General features: G+C 35.9%; 2 protein-coding genes and 1 pseudogene across 2 annotated transcripts; 2 read left to right on the forward strand and 1 right to left on the reverse strand.

Annotated features, from left to right (window-relative positions):
• Window positions 1-3918: 3918 nt before the first annotated feature.
• Window positions 3919-5351, forward strand: LOC130715711 (phloretin 4'-O-glucosyltransferase-like; annotated as a pseudogene).
• Window positions 5352-7131: 1780 nt separating this feature from the next.
• LOC130711063 (receptor-like kinase TMK4) lies at window positions 7132-11178 on the forward strand. The gene is made up of 2 exons (XM_057560517.1): window positions 7132-9524; window positions 10377-11178. Exons 1-2 carry the CDS (start codon window positions 7232-7234, stop codon window positions 10889-10891), a joined length of 2808 nt encoding a protein of 935 aa, XP_057416500.1. The 5' UTR covers window positions 7132-7231; the 3' UTR covers window positions 10892-11178.
• Window positions 11179-13072: 1894 nt separating this feature from the next.
• LOC130715339 (uncharacterized) lies at window positions 13073-13744 on the reverse strand. Its single transcript, XM_057565424.1, has 2 exons — window positions 13629-13744; window positions 13073-13522 (listed from the first exon to the last, which is right to left on the reverse strand). The coding sequence occupies exons 1-2, from the start codon at window positions 13687-13689 to the stop codon at window positions 13209-13211; spliced, it is 375 nt and encodes a 124-aa protein (XP_057421407.1). The 5' UTR covers window positions 13690-13744; the 3' UTR covers window positions 13073-13208.
• Between the last annotated feature and the right edge of the window lie 3348 nt (window positions 13745-17092).

The following is a 17092-nucleotide window of genomic DNA, read 5'->3' on the forward strand; positions in this document are numbered from 1 at the left end:
ATTATTCTTAATTTAGTTAACTTTTATTGTTAATTATCACGTGTAGTAACTAAGTGAAAACCAATTGGTTGACCGCATAATTTCATTTAAAATATAGGCTATCTTCAAAACAATAAAATAGGCTGATTAATAAAATTTAAATTAATTTTAGATATTTAAAGTATAGACTCGTTCATGAAAATGTATAAAAAATTAAATTTAATAGAATAATCAATTTTTAAATGTATTTTTTATTCAAATATAAATTTGAAATATTTTTACTTTATTATATCATGTCCTTATCATGTGCACCTCAAACACAGGATATGATAAGAGTTTATCTTCCTGCTATCATATCTTGTTGCTATCCTGTTCACATATCATATATTATCCTGACCACCAAACGGTCCTTTACATATGATTGAGATGTATATCATCCGTGTCATGATGATTGTTACTTAGATATAAAATTTACAAAAAGAGCTTGCTCAATAGTAGTAGGAGGATCAATCCACCACTAGTCATCATGAGCGGGAAAAATCTCAATGGCCCCAACAGCCAAAATGTAAGCATTGTAAGCAATAGAATTGGCTTTAGGACATGGTGAAAAGATATTGTACTAAACCTAAAAGCTAACCTCTTATAATCAATGATTATAACTTCAATATCAGGATGACAGTTAGACGTAGGAGTGTCAAAGTGGACACGGCCCGTGAGCTCAACTTGCAAGCTCGCAAAAGAGGGATGGATTGAGACATAAAAAAGGAGCTCGCGACAATGATAACTAGCCCCTCAAACATGGTGGGCCAACCTGCAGCGGGGTGGGCTAGCCTGCTGTTTTTTTCATTTTATTTTTCTAGAAAAATTTGTAGTACAAAACATGCATGGATGGGTATTCATGGACATTATTTTCGAAATATTGATGGTGAAGGATAAATTTCAAGAATGAGAATCTTCTAGTGTGAAGATTGTGCCTCTACAACGTTTACAAGAGTAAAGCAATTATCATATTGTGGGTTAAATGGTATTGGTGTTGTACTCGGTTACACTTATGCTTTGAATATCCAATAATTTGACTCCAGTTCTAATCTTATTTGATAAATTAATACTTCAGGTTGAATTATTGTCATATTGTCTTTTCAACGGATTAGTAAGGTTAGGTATATAATTAACAATTTTTTTTAATATTTTGATAATTAACATATAAACTTTGTAAAAAGTTGTATTAATTAAATATGTGAGTTGATTAGTGAAAATGGCGAGAAATTGATTTATTATGAGTTTTAGTATTTATGATTTTTTTTACATTGAAAAGATAAATTACACCCTCATGAATCAATCATCGGACCTACCCCTACCCAAACTCATATGTTTTTATCTCCTACCACTTAAGCTAACATACGGGGACAGTATTTATGATTCTTAATAATAGGCTAATATAAATATATTATAAGCTAAAATATATTTTTTAAGGCAAAATCATTTAAAGAAGTTTTTTTTTTTCAAGCTAGCCCGCGAACCGTACCTGCAAGTTCGCCACTATGAGGAACGAGCTAGACTTTTCCATACCGCATCTCACACGTGCTAGTCCGCCCCCGCATTTAGACGGGTTGAGTGCGGGACGGGGCAGTTGCCCTCTTTGACATGCCTAGTTAGAAGAGACCATAGCTGAATCCAACTAAGAAATGCAAATGAGCTAGCAAGACTCCAATGCAAAGCAAGAGCCTCCAACTATTCATTTAAATTTTTAATAGAACATTAATTGATATTTTTTTTATATAATACCCTGCGAAAAGAATAAATGATATGAGATAAAAATGCACTTTAAGCAGTAAAATATGAAAATAAATAGTATGTTTTAAAAAATTAATATTTTCTAATATGTGTTTCTTTTTTTTCAATGCAGTTATTTTTAAATAAATAGAGTATTTTTGTCACATTACCTATCAATTATCATATTTCTTATTTCATGAATAATGTTTTGATGACACTCCAAATACACATCATCGAGTGAGATATAGAAAAAGAAGTGAGAGAGAAGAGAGATATGATAGATAATATGATATGGAGGGAATGCAAAGTACATATATTTAGGTATAATTCTAAACCACTCAATATCCGACGTGTCATCCAACAATTGACTAATTTTCGTAAAAATCATACGTGTGAGTTCATTCTCCGTCCTCCCCACTCCTCCTTCTTTCTTATCCCATTCATCCTCTCTAATTTTTTTTGAAATACGTTATTTCTAAGTCAACATCAACACTTAATTCCTTAAAATCTCATTAAACATAAAATAAATCATAGCCACAATCATATAATTTAAAAACCCTATTTGTTTTCAGATCTTTCTTGTGTCACATCTCTTGATGGGCACTAACTTGTGGTTGGAGTTTTTTCTTACAAAATGTAGTTCATCTCCTCTCTTGTTGCTTGTTGCGTGAGCATAATAAGATAACATTATACTGTCAATCATGTGTAAAAGTTATCCCGAGAGGAGAACTACGATAGAACAAGATAGAATATCAGTTATATATTTTCTTTTAGTATCCTAACTCCAAATTAATTTATTTTACTATTATAGAATTTATAATAATATTAATTAATAAATATAAAAATATTAATTTAACTAGAATAAAAAATAAATAAAATTATTATTCATAAATAGTAAAATATACTACTCACTTACAAATATTAATTTATTAATAGTAGTAGGCTAATTTAATATTTTCATCTCCTTTTATTAAAAAATTATTTATCTACTTATATAATAATTTAAATATAAAGTACTTTTGAAATAATAATATTTTAAATTTAGTTAATTTTTATTATTTATCACGTGTCACAATTAAGTGAAAACAAATTGATTACAAATATTGATTTCTTAATAGTAATAGACTAATTTTCTATTTTTCATCGCCTATTATTTAAAATTATATATCTACTTATATAATAATTTATAATTTAAATATAAAGTACTTTTGAAATTATAATATTCTTAATTTAGTTAAATTTTATTGTTAATTATCACGTGTCACAACTATGTGAAAACCAATTGGTTAACTGCATAATTTTATTTAAAATATAGGCTATTTTCAAAATAATAAAATAGGCTAATTGATAAAATTTAAATTAATTTAGTTATTTTGAAATATAGACGCATTCACGGAAAGTGTATAAATATTTAAATTTAATAGAGTGATCAATTTATAAATGTATTTTTTATTCAAAATTTGACACATTTTTCCTTATCATATCATGTCTTTATCACGTACACCTCGAACATATGATAAGATAAGAGTCTATCATGCTCTTATCCTATCTTGTTGCTATCATGTTCACATATCATATCCTGTCTTAACCACCAAACAGACCATAAAATAAAGTATTGAAATTGGTCAATGATTATATTAAGTGGTCATTATAATTTTAATATATATTACAATTTAAGAATAATTAATCATTAATTAATAATTATTTATATGGATATGTTTTTTTTATAGGAAAATGTTAGTGGTTAATTGTTAGTAAGTTATAAAATCCCTTCAAATTTCCTTCAAGGATTCAAACTATGGACCTTCCCCTCCCCAACCCTTATGTCCCCTGGCTCTTACCACTTGAGCTCACCCTTGAGGACATTTATATGTATATGTATTCTTTATCTTTACATACATATATTAATTATTAGAGTTGACTTGAAAAAACATTAACTAGTGAATTATAAAATTCATTTAATAACATTTATTATGATTAAGTATATTACTTATTATTTTCTAAAATATCATGTATATATTTTAATTAATTGTTACATTATTTTAAAAAATCTCAAATCTTTACACATTGCTAAGAGTAATAACATACAAATAAACCTATATAATGCAAGCGTGTTATAAGCTAAGTGGCAAACGTAACACATCATAAGCAAAATCAAGAACCGCTATGGTGAGCCACCGCTTCCTCATCGTATCATACCCCGGGCAAGGTCAAATAAACCCTACCCTCCAATTCTCCAAGCGACTCATTGCCATGGGCGCACATGTTACTATTGTCACCACACTCCATATGCTTCGTCGCATGACCACCAAAACCACCATCCCTGGCCTGTCCTACGCCGCCTTCTCCGACGGCTTCGATGATGGTTTCATAGTGGACGTGGCCACACATTTCAATCTCTACACACCAGAGCTCAAGCGTCGCGGCTCCGAGTTCATCACCAACCTCATACTCTTCGCTGAAAATGAGGGACACCCTTTCACTTGCTTGATACACACCTTATTCGTCCCATGGGCACCACAGGTAGCGCGTGAGCTCAACCTCATAACGACGAAGCTGTGGATTGAACCGGCTACCGTGATGAGTATCCTCTACAATTATTTTCTTGGAGGTGACTACATCGCCAAGAAAAATACCGTAGAGTCCTCGTGCTCCATTGAATTTTCGGGCTTACCGTTTTCGCTATCACCGCATGACATGCCCTCGTATTTAATATCGAAAGGCTCTTACGTTCTCCCTTTGTTTAAAGAGGATTTCAAAGAGCTCAGAGGATAAGCCAACACAACGATTCTTGTTAACACCTTTGAAGCTCTAGAGCCGGAGGCACCCAGAGCAGTTGATAAGCTCAATATGATCCCCATTGGACTGTTGATTCCCTCTGCTTTCTTAGACAGAAAAGACTTCGCTCATGATACTTCGTTTGGTGGTGATATCATTCAAGCCCCCTCAAATGATTACATTGAATGGTTAGACTCAAAGCCTCCCTCATCGGTGGTTTATGTGTCGTTTGGGAGTTACATTGTGCTTTCGAAGACACAAATGGATGAAATTGCACGTGCATTGTTAGATTGTAGACATCCATTCTTGTGGGTGATTAGAGAAAAAGAAAAGTTTCAAGATGGAGAGAAAGAAAAAGAAGAGGAGTTGGGCAACATAGAGGAATTAGAAGAGGTGGGGAAGATAGCGAAATGGTGTTCTCAAGTGGAGGTGTTGTCACATCGTTCTATGGGTTGTTTTTTGACACATTGTGGATGGAATTCAACGATGGAAAGCTTGGTTTCAAGGGTTCCTATGGTGGCGTTTCCTCAGTGGACTGATCAGAATACCAATGCAAAGCTGATAGAAGATGTGTGGAAGATAGGGGTGAGGGTGGATCTTCATGTGAATGAGGATGGTATTGTGGAAGGGGAGGAAATTAGGAGGGGTTTGACTGTGGTGATGGAGAATGGAGAGAAAGGAGAGGAACTGAGAAGGAATGCAAAGAAATGGAAGGGTTTGGCTAAAGAGGCAGGGAAGGAAAGGAAGGTGGTTTTGTAGATACAAATCTATGTGCTTTCCTGGATGACATCGAAAATTGCTTGGGTATTGCTAAAAACTGAGTTTTTTTTCCCGATAAACTTGTGTTGTTGTTTCTCATAGTCAAGAAAAAACAATAATTTCATGTAATTACAATCAATTTAAAATTAGTATGGTGTTTGTTGAGGTACCCTAAGCCAGATTAAGGTGTGGTACCCAAAATGACTTGGTTCAATAAGAAAGACTCATGTATCGATTAAAATTTTGATTTTGTTCTATTATAGTAATGTAGTATTCTACTCTTAAAGACGTGAGTTATGCGATTTGTGTTTTCGGAGGTTTATTCATCCATCAATCATGATCATTTTACGTGTATCTCCATTACCATCATTCGTTTCCACCACTCGTGCATTGTTCATTAAAAAAAGAATTTTATGAGATAAAGTTAATTGACAAGTGAAGTAAAATCTAAAAATGTAGTATTTACCTTGAATAACATGATAATAATCTATTAAATTACTAAATGCGAGTACCACACCCAAAAAAAATTTATAAGTACCACATAATTTATCAGGTTGTTAAAAAAACTTCCCTAGTGAGATGATCCCAAATGTGGTAGCATGTAGAACTCTTATGTTAGCACTCTGTGCAAGAACTCATTATTGAGTTCAAGTTGACTAATTGGTTAGTCACTCGGTAAAGTTAGAGGTTGAACTAACGCACAATTTCTGGTTTGGTTATGCGACTAGATGTTTCAATATAGTCTAATAGTGATTCATGAAAACCTTTAGCTACATGTTTGACCTTACACCTATCATTCTCACCATTAGTATTTCTTTGATCCTGTACACCCACATGCATCCAAAAACATTTGAGGTTTTGCATAAGAAAATAATTTTCTTATGATATGCATATTTTTTTTTTTTGGTATATCGAAAAGATAAATTACACATTTCATAATTAATTTCTGGACCTTCTCAACCTAATCAATATGTTACATAACTCTTACTACTTGAGTTTTCATTCGAGGACAACCGACACTCTTATTGATTAATATAAGAGTAACCGCTTTAGATTAATGCATGTATTTTTAATATTTATAATATTTTAAAATTATGTCTTGACAAAAATCCTAATCTAAATGTTGGGCCGTTCGGCCCAGCCATATTTTAGAAGAAAAAAAAGGCCATGAAGGGGGATGCACCCCCCCCCTCCCACCAAACGATGGACTAAACTCTCAGCCCTTTATATGATTTTATTCCCTTTTTATTTGACATTATTTGAATGCAATTACCTAATCTGGGGTACGTCCGTATGTAGTGAAATATGCATGGATTCAGCAAAATCAATCAAAACTTAATCTATGATACTATTTTATTATTGTTTTGATTCTCTGATTTTCCACTCTTATTAAATTTCCGTTTTTATTTTTAATATATTTTGAAATTTTGGATTTTCAATTTTCATCTCTAATGAAGGGAAATAACACAAAATAAATAGACCAACTTAAAAATATCTCAGCCCAATTACTTATAAGTGAAACAATCTTATTTTTCTGTTTTTAATCTTAATTAATCAGTCAACTTTTCCTAAATTAAAAAAAATTAGCTGGATAACATCCGATGCTAATGAGGAAAATGATGTACACCAAAAATAGATTGAGCAACAAAAGACCTAACATGCCATTTCAAAGTTGATGGCTGCACCTGGCAGTGCCGACTCCTAAATTTCGAACTATTGACCTAAGATTTAAACTCTCAATTTAGGGTTTAAACATTTACTTTTTACTACTGTGACCGACATTCGTCGTCGGACTTTACATCGTATTTTATTAGTATAAATTTTAACACATGAGATGAGTTGCTTCTCACTGAAGATTGTCTTACACTGTGAAGTGTGCCCTTCTTCTTTCTCCCTCTAAAAACTCTTCAGACACACCACCAACCGCATTAACCTCCCTCCAATGCCTCACCCGAAAACCCTACTTTCTCTCTCTACACTCTCACTCCTCTTCTCCATCACCATCATCATCGCCGCCGATGACGGCCCCGTATTCGCCGCCACCGAAGACGCCGCCGTCATGTCCAAGCTTCTCAAATCCCTTTCGCCACCGCCCTCCGACTGGTCATCAACCACCCCATTCTGCCAATGGGACGGCATCAAGTGCGACTCCTCCAACCGCGTCACCACCATAAGCCTCGCCTCACGCTCCCTTACCGGAACACTCCCCTCCGATCTCAACTCCCTCTCACAACTCACCTCCCTCTCGCTCCAAAACAACGCCATCTCCGGCCCCATCCCTTCCCTCGCCAACCTCTCCGCCCTCAAAACCGCCTTCCTCGGCCGTAACAACTTCACCTCCGTCCCCTCCGCCTCCTTCGCTGGCCTCACCGACCTCCAGACCCTCAGCCTCAGTGATAACCCCAACCTCTCCCCCTGGACCCTCCCCACCGAGTTAACCCAGTCCACCAACCTCATCACTCTCGAACTCGGCACCGCAAGGCTCACCGGTCAGTTACCGGAAAGCTTCTTCGACAAGTTCCCTGGTCTCCAGAGCGTTCGTCTCTCCTACAACAACCTCACCGGAGCATTACCCAATTCTCTCGCCGCTTCCGCAATCGAAAATCTATGGCTCAATAACCAGGACAATGGGTTATCCGGCACCATCGATGTGCTTTCTAACATGACGCAGTTAGCTCAGGTTTGGCTTCACAAGAACCAGTTCACTGGTCCCATTCCCGATTTGTCACAATGCAGTAACCTGTTTGATCTGCAATTGAGGGATAACCAGCTAACCGGTCCGGTTCCGAATTCTCTGATGGGTCTAACGAGCTTGCAGAATGTTTCTCTGGATAACAATGAGCTTCAGGGTCCTTTTCCGGCCTTCGGCAAAGGGGTTAAGGTCACCCTTGATGGGATCAATAGCTTCTGTAAAGACACTCCGGGACCTTGCGATGCTAGGGTGATGGTTTTGCTTCATATTGCAGGGGCATTTGGGTATCCGATTAAGTTTGCGGGTTCTTGGAAAGGGAATGACCCTTGTCAGGGATGGAGTTTTGTTGTGTGTGATAGTGGGAGGAAGATCATCACGGTGAATTTGGCGAAGCAGGGTTTGCAAGGAACCATTTCGCCTGCGTTTGCCAATTTGACCGATTTAAGGAGCTTGTATCTCAATGGGAATAATTTGACTGGTTCTATACCTGAGAGTTTGACCACATTGACTCAGCTTGAGACTCTTGAGGTGTCTGACAACAACCTTTCTGGAGAGGTTCCGAAATTCCCACCAAAGGTGAAGCTACTGACAGCAGGTAATGTTTTGCTTGGACAAACAACGGGTTCTGGAGGCGGTGCAGGTGGCAAAACCACCCCATCTGCAGGGTCTACGCCGGAGGGAAGTCATGGTGAATCAGGAAATGGTTCTTCATTGACACCGGGTTGGATTGCTGGTATTGTGATTATTGTTTTGTTTTTTGTGGCTGTGGTGTTGTTTGTGTCTTGTAAGTGTTATGCCAAAAGAAGGCATGGGAAGTTCAGCAGGGTTGCTAATCCTGTGAATGGGAATGGAAACGTTAAACTTGATGTGATAAGTGTTTCTAATGGATACAGTGGTGCTCCGAGTGAGTTGCAAAGCCAGAGCAGTGGTGATCATAGTGAACTTCATGTTTTTGATGGTGGAAACAGTACTATGTCGATACTCGTTCTCCGACAAGTAACGGGTAATTTTAGCGAGGACAACATATTAGGCAGGGGAGGGTTTGGAGTTGTTTATAAAGGAGAGTTGCAGGATGGGACTAAAATTGCTGTCAAGAGGATGGAGTCTGTTGCAATGGGAAACAAAGGGTTGAATGAGTTCCAAGCAGAGATTACGGTTCTTAGTAAGGTGAGGCATAGACATTTGGTTGCTCTCTTAGGGCATTGTATCAATGGCAATGAGAGGCTCTTGGTGTATGAGTACATGCCACAAGGGACATTAACCCAGCATCTGTTTGAATGGCGTGAACTTGGTTATACTCCTTTGACATGGAAACAAAGGGTGATAGTAGCTTTGGATGTAGCACGCGGGGTGGAATACTTGCACAGCTTAGCTCAGCAAAGCTTCATTCACAGGGACTTAAAACCCTCGAACATACTATTAGGTGATGACATGAGAGCCAAGGTTGCTGATTTTGGGTTGGTTAAAAATGCACCAGATGGGAAGTATTCTGTTGAGACACGGTTGGCTGGAACATTCGGCTATCTTGCACCTGAGTATGCAGGTATTGAAAGCTTTTGGTTTCAAGCATGTGCCTCTTAAGTTTTAAAGTATCTAGTACCTTATTTCATGGTTATAGTTATAGCTGTGCTTCATTATCATGCTTTGCTATTGAGAAAATTTAAGTAGTTTGAAAGATTAAGCACACAAAATTGTAAGTCGGGAGAGAAAATAATTGATTTTTTATCCCTAGAGATGTTTCTCAGAACTCTGGCTACTTAGCAAATTTTTACCTGTTTCTTGAGTTTTTATTCAGTTGCATCATAGGAAGTGTAAAATTGTGCTATAAAGTTCATGTTATGGCGGGATCCAGAAAAAAAGGTCGAATCCATTGCGGGTCTCTCCTAATCATAGGGCATCAACTCTAACCATTGCATCAAGGGTACTCTTCAGTTGCATTGTGTTTTTTTATGATTCTTGGTGGTGGATAGTTGCAGGCACGTAGTATATATATTGCATTTTATTGACAGTTACAAGGGTCCGACTCCCAACTATCCTTTATGATATGAATATTCTGGTTGCATTAAATCTTGGATTACTTCATATTGTCATGGGACTAGGTTCTCTGTTGCCACTAATTGGTATTTTGCTATCTACCTTCTCAACTCACTCCTTGGTAGCTTGGTGCATTGACATATCTTTAGTTAAAACTCTGTCAATTTTGAATTGTATTGTATTAAATCAACCAGCATTGAAACTTATAGTGTATAACGAGCTAAAATGTTCTATCTTGTCTAATTTGAAGAGAGTTAGATTATAGTATATGCTTGGTTATTATTGCATTGAATGTGATTGGCTTCGTTTGATTTATGCAGTTTATTCCATTTGTAATTAATGTGATATTGTTTCTTGGCAGCAACTGGAAGAGTGACAACCAAAGTGGATGTTTATGCGTTTGGAGTAGTTTTGATGGAACTGATCACCGGCAGAAGGGCTTTGGATGATTCTCTGCCGGACGAAAGGTCTCACTTGGTAACATGGTTCCGCCGAGTCCTAATCAACAAGGAAAACATTCCAAAGGCAATTGATCAAACTCTAAACCCTGATGAGGAAACCATGGAGAGCATATATAAAGTGTCTGAGCTGGCTGGCCATTGCACTGCTCGTGAACCAAACCAAAGGCCGGACATGGGGCATGCCGTGAATGTCTTGGTTCCTATGGTGGAGCAATGGAAACCTACTAGCCGACACGAGGACGACGGCCATGACAGTGAACCTCATATGAGCCTTCCTCAAGTTCTGCAGAGATGGCAAGCCAATGAAGGCACTTCCACGATCTTCAATGACATGTCCTTATCACAAACCCAATCAAGCATCAACTCTAAAACTTATGGATTTGCTGACTCATTTGATTCACTGGATTGCCGGTAGCCAATATTATGATTATTGTATGCCAATTTTTTTATATTAATTTTAAAATGTCATTTTTACTTGCTCTTAGAATCTCCTATACTGAACTAAAACCTAAATACGTGAGTTTGATGTTCTTCATTCATTGTTCTAAGCGGTGGATGACGGGTTCTAAGAGATGGTTGAGGTAGGAATCAAAGGATAATTATTTTTTGAGAAGGGGAATGGGACTGTAAATGTTCAATTGGTAATGTGTTATATAATTTTTCTTATTTTACTAATCAGAAATGTGTGAATCACATTCCACATGTAATATTTGTTTTTCATGAGTAGGGATTATTAGTCTTGTCTTTTCACTTTTGACCAAGTATTTGTAAGGTCTAGTGTTCTAAAAATCGTTCCAAATTAATATCTTGGAAATCAACATTAGTTGACCCCATGTATATGTTTTTAAAATTTATGATTTTAATTGAATGACTCAAATTCTCTGATTGCATTAATCGCTTCTGAAAAGGAATTTATTGATTCTCCTCTAATTGTTGGACCATATGTGTGATGATTTACTTCACACTGGATAGAAATAGAATCTCAAAATTCAGATTGGTAATGGGCTGACTTTAAATAAAATCACATGATAAAAGCCTCTACGTGGACGCACGTAGGGCATATCAAACCATGAGACCAAAAAACAGGGGAATATCAAAGCTGGTGGACCTTTAATACTTCATATTATAAAGTAAGGAGATGCATAACTTTCCAACAAAGCACATGCTGTGGGTACCAATTTCTGTATTCTTTATTTTGTGGTTACTTAACTCGTATCCATGTTAACTTGCACACCACATTCTAGATGTGTTCTTTAGCTGTTGTCGAAAATATAGACCAAACTGAGCAGTTGAAAATAATTGCCAATCCATGATTGTTGAGATCTGATTAGAAGATCAAATTCTTAGAACTAGTTTATCATTTTTATTTTATTTTATTTTATTAGTTGCTGTTTGTTTTCGTAAGAACGTGAGCAGCAATTTGCATTTTCCACGAGAAGATTATTCTTGCCCAAGTAGAAAGAAATTTGAAATAAATAAGTGAGGTACACCATGTGCTTGCTTCAATCGCTTGATGTTGGATCTTGGATGGATCCTCTATATTTTAGCTACTCCATCTTTTATTTTCTATAGGTATATTTTTAGACAAATTCATTCCTAATTATAGATCATTTAAAATTTAAAATATGAATACTTTTTTTATTCCGTAATAAATAAAGAAGAATCTAAATTGAATCCTATAAAAAATTCATTGTAATTGGTCCCATAGTTTTTTATTTATTTAAAATCAGTCTAAGCGATGTTATTTGACTTACAAGTCAAATTTTGTGCAGTCACCAATCCACGTGGTGAGCCAAGTCAACTAAGAGGCGACTAAGTTGATTTTTAGCATCTGTTTCGATCTCTCTAAATTTTTAAATATGTTTTTGTCACTTCATTGTCTCCTTCTTCATATTCATCTTCCTCTTCCTCCATAATTAACCACCACACTTGACACTACCTACCACCGTGCCTCCTTTCTCCCTCTCGAAAGAACATCCCCACCATGAACTAACCCAAACCAACCCAAACCCTGACACTCTAGAAATCACCCCTAATGTCTTATTCACCCTCATCCTCCATCTTCCTCAACCCAATCATAATTGGGGAAATAGGTAAGGTATGTGTGTGTGAGATTGAGAAAGAGTCAAACAAAAGTGAATAAGCCACCTAGGAGGAATAATTATCTTCATTTTAAATTTTAACTGAAATAAAGATATATTTTCTGATTTTGTGAAATTCAATTGGGTAACTGTGTAAATAACGTTTACACTAACAATGCATATACCTTTAATCCTTAAAAACATACATAAAATTCAAGAGAAGAAAAATTATTGAATTTTTTTTGAATGAAAATGTAATAATACCATTTGGAGAAACCGCAAAATACAATATTTTGTTTGTTTCTTTGTTCTGAATGTGCTAGTGGAGATTAATTATGGGTGTCAAAACAAAACAAAATGGAATTCAAAGTTAGAGTTATACACATGACATTGTCAGTGACATCATCATCAATAAGAAAATTTGCCAAAGGTATTTCGTAGCGGTTAAAAATGGCTATTTGAACTTTTAGGTAAAAAAAATTGATTTTAATATTCGGAATTCAAACAGGTATACATTAAGCTCGTTAATTAGAGATAATACATATATGTTATACTCAACCATACACTGTATTATTTATTCCGCAAGTATATTACTTATGAAACCATACAATAGCAAAACCTATCCAGGTGTATGGAAAATCTCCTGGATACTTAAGAACAACTAACTTCTGAGTAAATTGGACTTAATGGGAAAGAATGATCCCAAGCATATGTGAAGATGACAGGATCTTCATAGATAATGTTACCACCATTAACAAGACAAGCATCGCCCTCAACCTTCAAAACTGAAGGATCTACTTTCTCAACGGTTTGAAAACCACGACAATCCAACTTTACGTCACTTTGGACACAACATTTGTTGCTGATAGTCACTTTCCATTGTGGCTTTCCTTGCACCTGAACCCCTGTCTGAGCTTGTGTTACAGTGAGATACTTGATGGTACAATGGGGGAGATCGCCATAGCCTGACACATAATGGGATAATGGGAAAAATTAATAGTGAAGGAAGAAATTATATATGAACAACAATTTATAGGATTTTTAAATTAATCTATTGAAATAAAACATTACAGTGAGATATTAGGACGAGGACACAAACGATGAGGAGAAGCTTAGTGGTTGAATCAGCCATTTCTGACAAGTCGAATGCTTGTTTCAATTCCTGAATTCTTGAATTTATCTAGGTTGAGTATAGGATTGGTGTATGTGGCATTACTTATATAGGCAAAATTTATAGTTAATATAAATAATTATTTTGATTAACTTAAGAGAGTATTAATAAAATAACTTTTTTTGGTGAATAGACATTTGTAAAAAGAATTAATTGTACTTTTGACTTCAGTTATAAAAATTAAATTCATTTAATGATACTTAAATTATTTAAATTATAAATATTAAAATTATTTGTGGTAATATTTTTTTACCAAATATTTTATGATAATATTAATAGTTGATAAAAGTGTGAATATTAATTATTCTTATGTCAATGATATCCAACATTAGTTGTCAATTGTAAAACTTTCATTATATAAATCAGATTTTTTTTCTTCTGAAATGGGAATTGTAACAAATATATTATTATCTTTGTAAATCATATCCTGCTTTATTTGCCTCATTGGCAACTCCAAATATGTTAGTGCAGGGCCGACCTAAGGGTAAAGCCACACAAGCAAGGGCTTTATGCTTCAAAAAATAAAAGAAATTACTAAGTAAAATAGGCCTCCAATTTTTTTTACTAAGTAAAAAAAAGCCTCCAATTTTAAAAAAGAAATATCTTTTGTAGATAAAAAAATCTCATTTTATTCGCTTTAGGCCTCATTTAGTGTTGGATCGACCCTGTGTTACAGATATCCTACTCTATATTGGCCTCATTCTTAATAAAAACAAACTACTGCCCAAAATTCATTCAGATTTTGCTCAAAATAAGAGGGGAAGAATCCCAAAAATTATGTGATCAAGTAATCAAATCCTCTGAATTTCTCCAAAAGAAGGAAAAATCTTAGAGAATGAAATAAATTTTTTTTTGAAAGTGAATTGCATTCAATTAAGAAGAAGCCTCAGAGGCAATAACATCGTTCTGGATGATAGAGGAAACCTCCAAAGGAGCCTCTTCAATCCAAACCAGAGAACCAAGTCTAAACGCTAATTTAGCTAGGGCATCCGCCACAGAGTTTCCAGTACGGCGTACAAACACAAACTCAAAAACATCAAAATTACAAAGTAATAACCAGCAATCATTAACGACCGTCTCAAGGTGCGAAAGGCCAATCTCCCGGCGTCGCCAATAATTATGGAGTCCTAAGCAATCCGTTTCCACAAATAGAGTAAAAAAGAATCATGTCAAATCACACAATTAAGTAACAAAGTTAAAAGAATTTGAAATGTGGCATATATAAATAGAAGAGCAATTCAACAGGAAGTGGCACGTTTCATCATAGGGAAACAACCCATTTCACCATTCCTTCTCCACCAAACCCTAGCTTCTATCACTCTGAAAGCCAGCAAAACAATGGTGAATTAACCAACACTACAAATAAAAACAAAGGCATCCTGGTTATGTAGGGAGGGAAAATTTTCGATGGTGAGGGTTTTCCTAATCCTCACCATTCCAGCGTTGTTCACTTTCCCTGTATTTATGGTTCTGTTTTCCCGTTGTTAGCCATTTTTCTCCCCTGCCCTCTTCTATCTTTTTCGGTTTGTTTCAATGCAAATAGTTTTTTTTTTTACACAAATGTTAGTTGTTAGTAAATTAGTCCATCCTCCGGATTTGAACTCGAGACCCTTCACCTTCACCCCACTCAATCCTTATGTCCTTAGCTCTTACCACTTGAGTTATCCTTATGTAAATAGTAAATACTGTTATTTCTAGCACTTCTTGTGCATTTAATATAAGAAGTCTGGGTTGAGAAGGTTCTGTTATTTCAACCCAAACGGAATTGAGAAAGGAGGTAAATTATGTGTGGTGAGAGTCAAACTAAAGTGAGCAAGCAATAATGACAAAATTTATTATAACAATATTTTATTAAAATATTGATAGCTTTATCATAAATGAGAAATTCACTATATTAAATCTATTAAAAATATTATATATATATATATAAATATTAAAAACCATATTCAAACAATATAGTGATGATATTAATAAATTAATATTTTTTGCAAAAAGTTAAGCCTTTAAATATTATTTTTGAAAAGAGAAAAAGGATGATGCACCGACAGTGTAAAGTTTTTTACACCGTCAACCAATCAGATTTCAAGGATGTGCCACGTCAATTAATGAAATTAAATAAAAAGAGAGATTTTCTCACATCCTTGAAATCTGATTGGTTGACGGTGTAAAAAAACTTTACACCGTCGGTGCATAAAAATTAAACTCTTTTGAAAAAGGAGTGTGCTTCTATTTATCTCTCAGTTTGCCTCTCTCCGTTCTAGAGTTCTTTGTTAAAAAAATTACTTAAATAATTAAATTTAAGCTTTATAGTTTAGGGACCTGTTTGCACATTTTATAAACTCGGGGACTAAAAGTGTTAATAAGTCTAAAAACTACTAATATCACTGAATAACAACGTTAGTTTTTTTTTTAGAAAGCAGAAATTTTTATTAAAATGCGGTTGATAGTACAAATAGTACTCAATAAAGTGAGAAAACCCCCCAATACACCCTAGGAAAGCCTTAAAAAAAGCAATTTAGGACAAGCTAAACTGCTACCCGATGGTTCATAGGGCAAAAGCCTTGGAAACCAATAATTTAGGTGCATCCAAAAATAAAACTATCAAATTACAGCACCTAAGAACTACCTTCACTGCACAAATTGCAGGACAAACCCTAGGCTACACCAACAAGGACTCCATCCCGGATCAAGCAATAAAAGACCAACAAGAAGGGGCATCTGCCGATGACCGAAAAGCGACGAAACAGCCACTAACCCAACAAAAACAGAGCCCAACTTAGCATTGGGGGATGCTAATCAGCGCCGAATATCAACCAGCGAGAAAACAGAAAAACCTGCCCAAAATTTTGGACGCGAGAGGTCCTCCCGCGCACTCTGACTCGGCCGGACCAGCGTACCGAACAACGAGCAAAGCGAAGCCTGAGCCACCCAAACCCAAAAACTCAGATCCGCCAGAGAAGACCCCAATCTACACCAGCCCATCACCGCTACCGATGACTCGAACACCAATCCAAAAGCGCCGGCTACACCACATCTTCAGCCAAAGCTCCACCCAGCAACACCTTGCAAACAGAACCGGAACAATCGACATATCTGCCGCCACCAAAAGTTGCAAAAGGGTGGAGGAGAATAATCATCAAAACACCCTGAAGATGTCAAAGCCAGAATTGAACAGAGCAAAGTCTGAGCCCCTGTTACAGCAAGCTGAAATTAGGCATCAACGTGAAACCCACAACAACCTTTGGAGGCTTGAAAGGTACAGCAACAGCAACCTCCAGCTTCCAAACCATTGAGACGAAGTCCTCCTAAGGAAAATCATCCAAACGCCCCTCTCCCCCAAACAGATTGCTGTGTTGCAGGCCCA

Source organism: Lotus japonicus, chromosome 4 (genome assembly GCF_012489685.1).
Source record: "Lotus japonicus ecotype B-129 chromosome 4, LjGifu_v1.2".
Lineage (NCBI taxonomy): Eukaryota > Viridiplantae > Streptophyta > Magnoliopsida > Fabales > Fabaceae > Lotus > Lotus japonicus.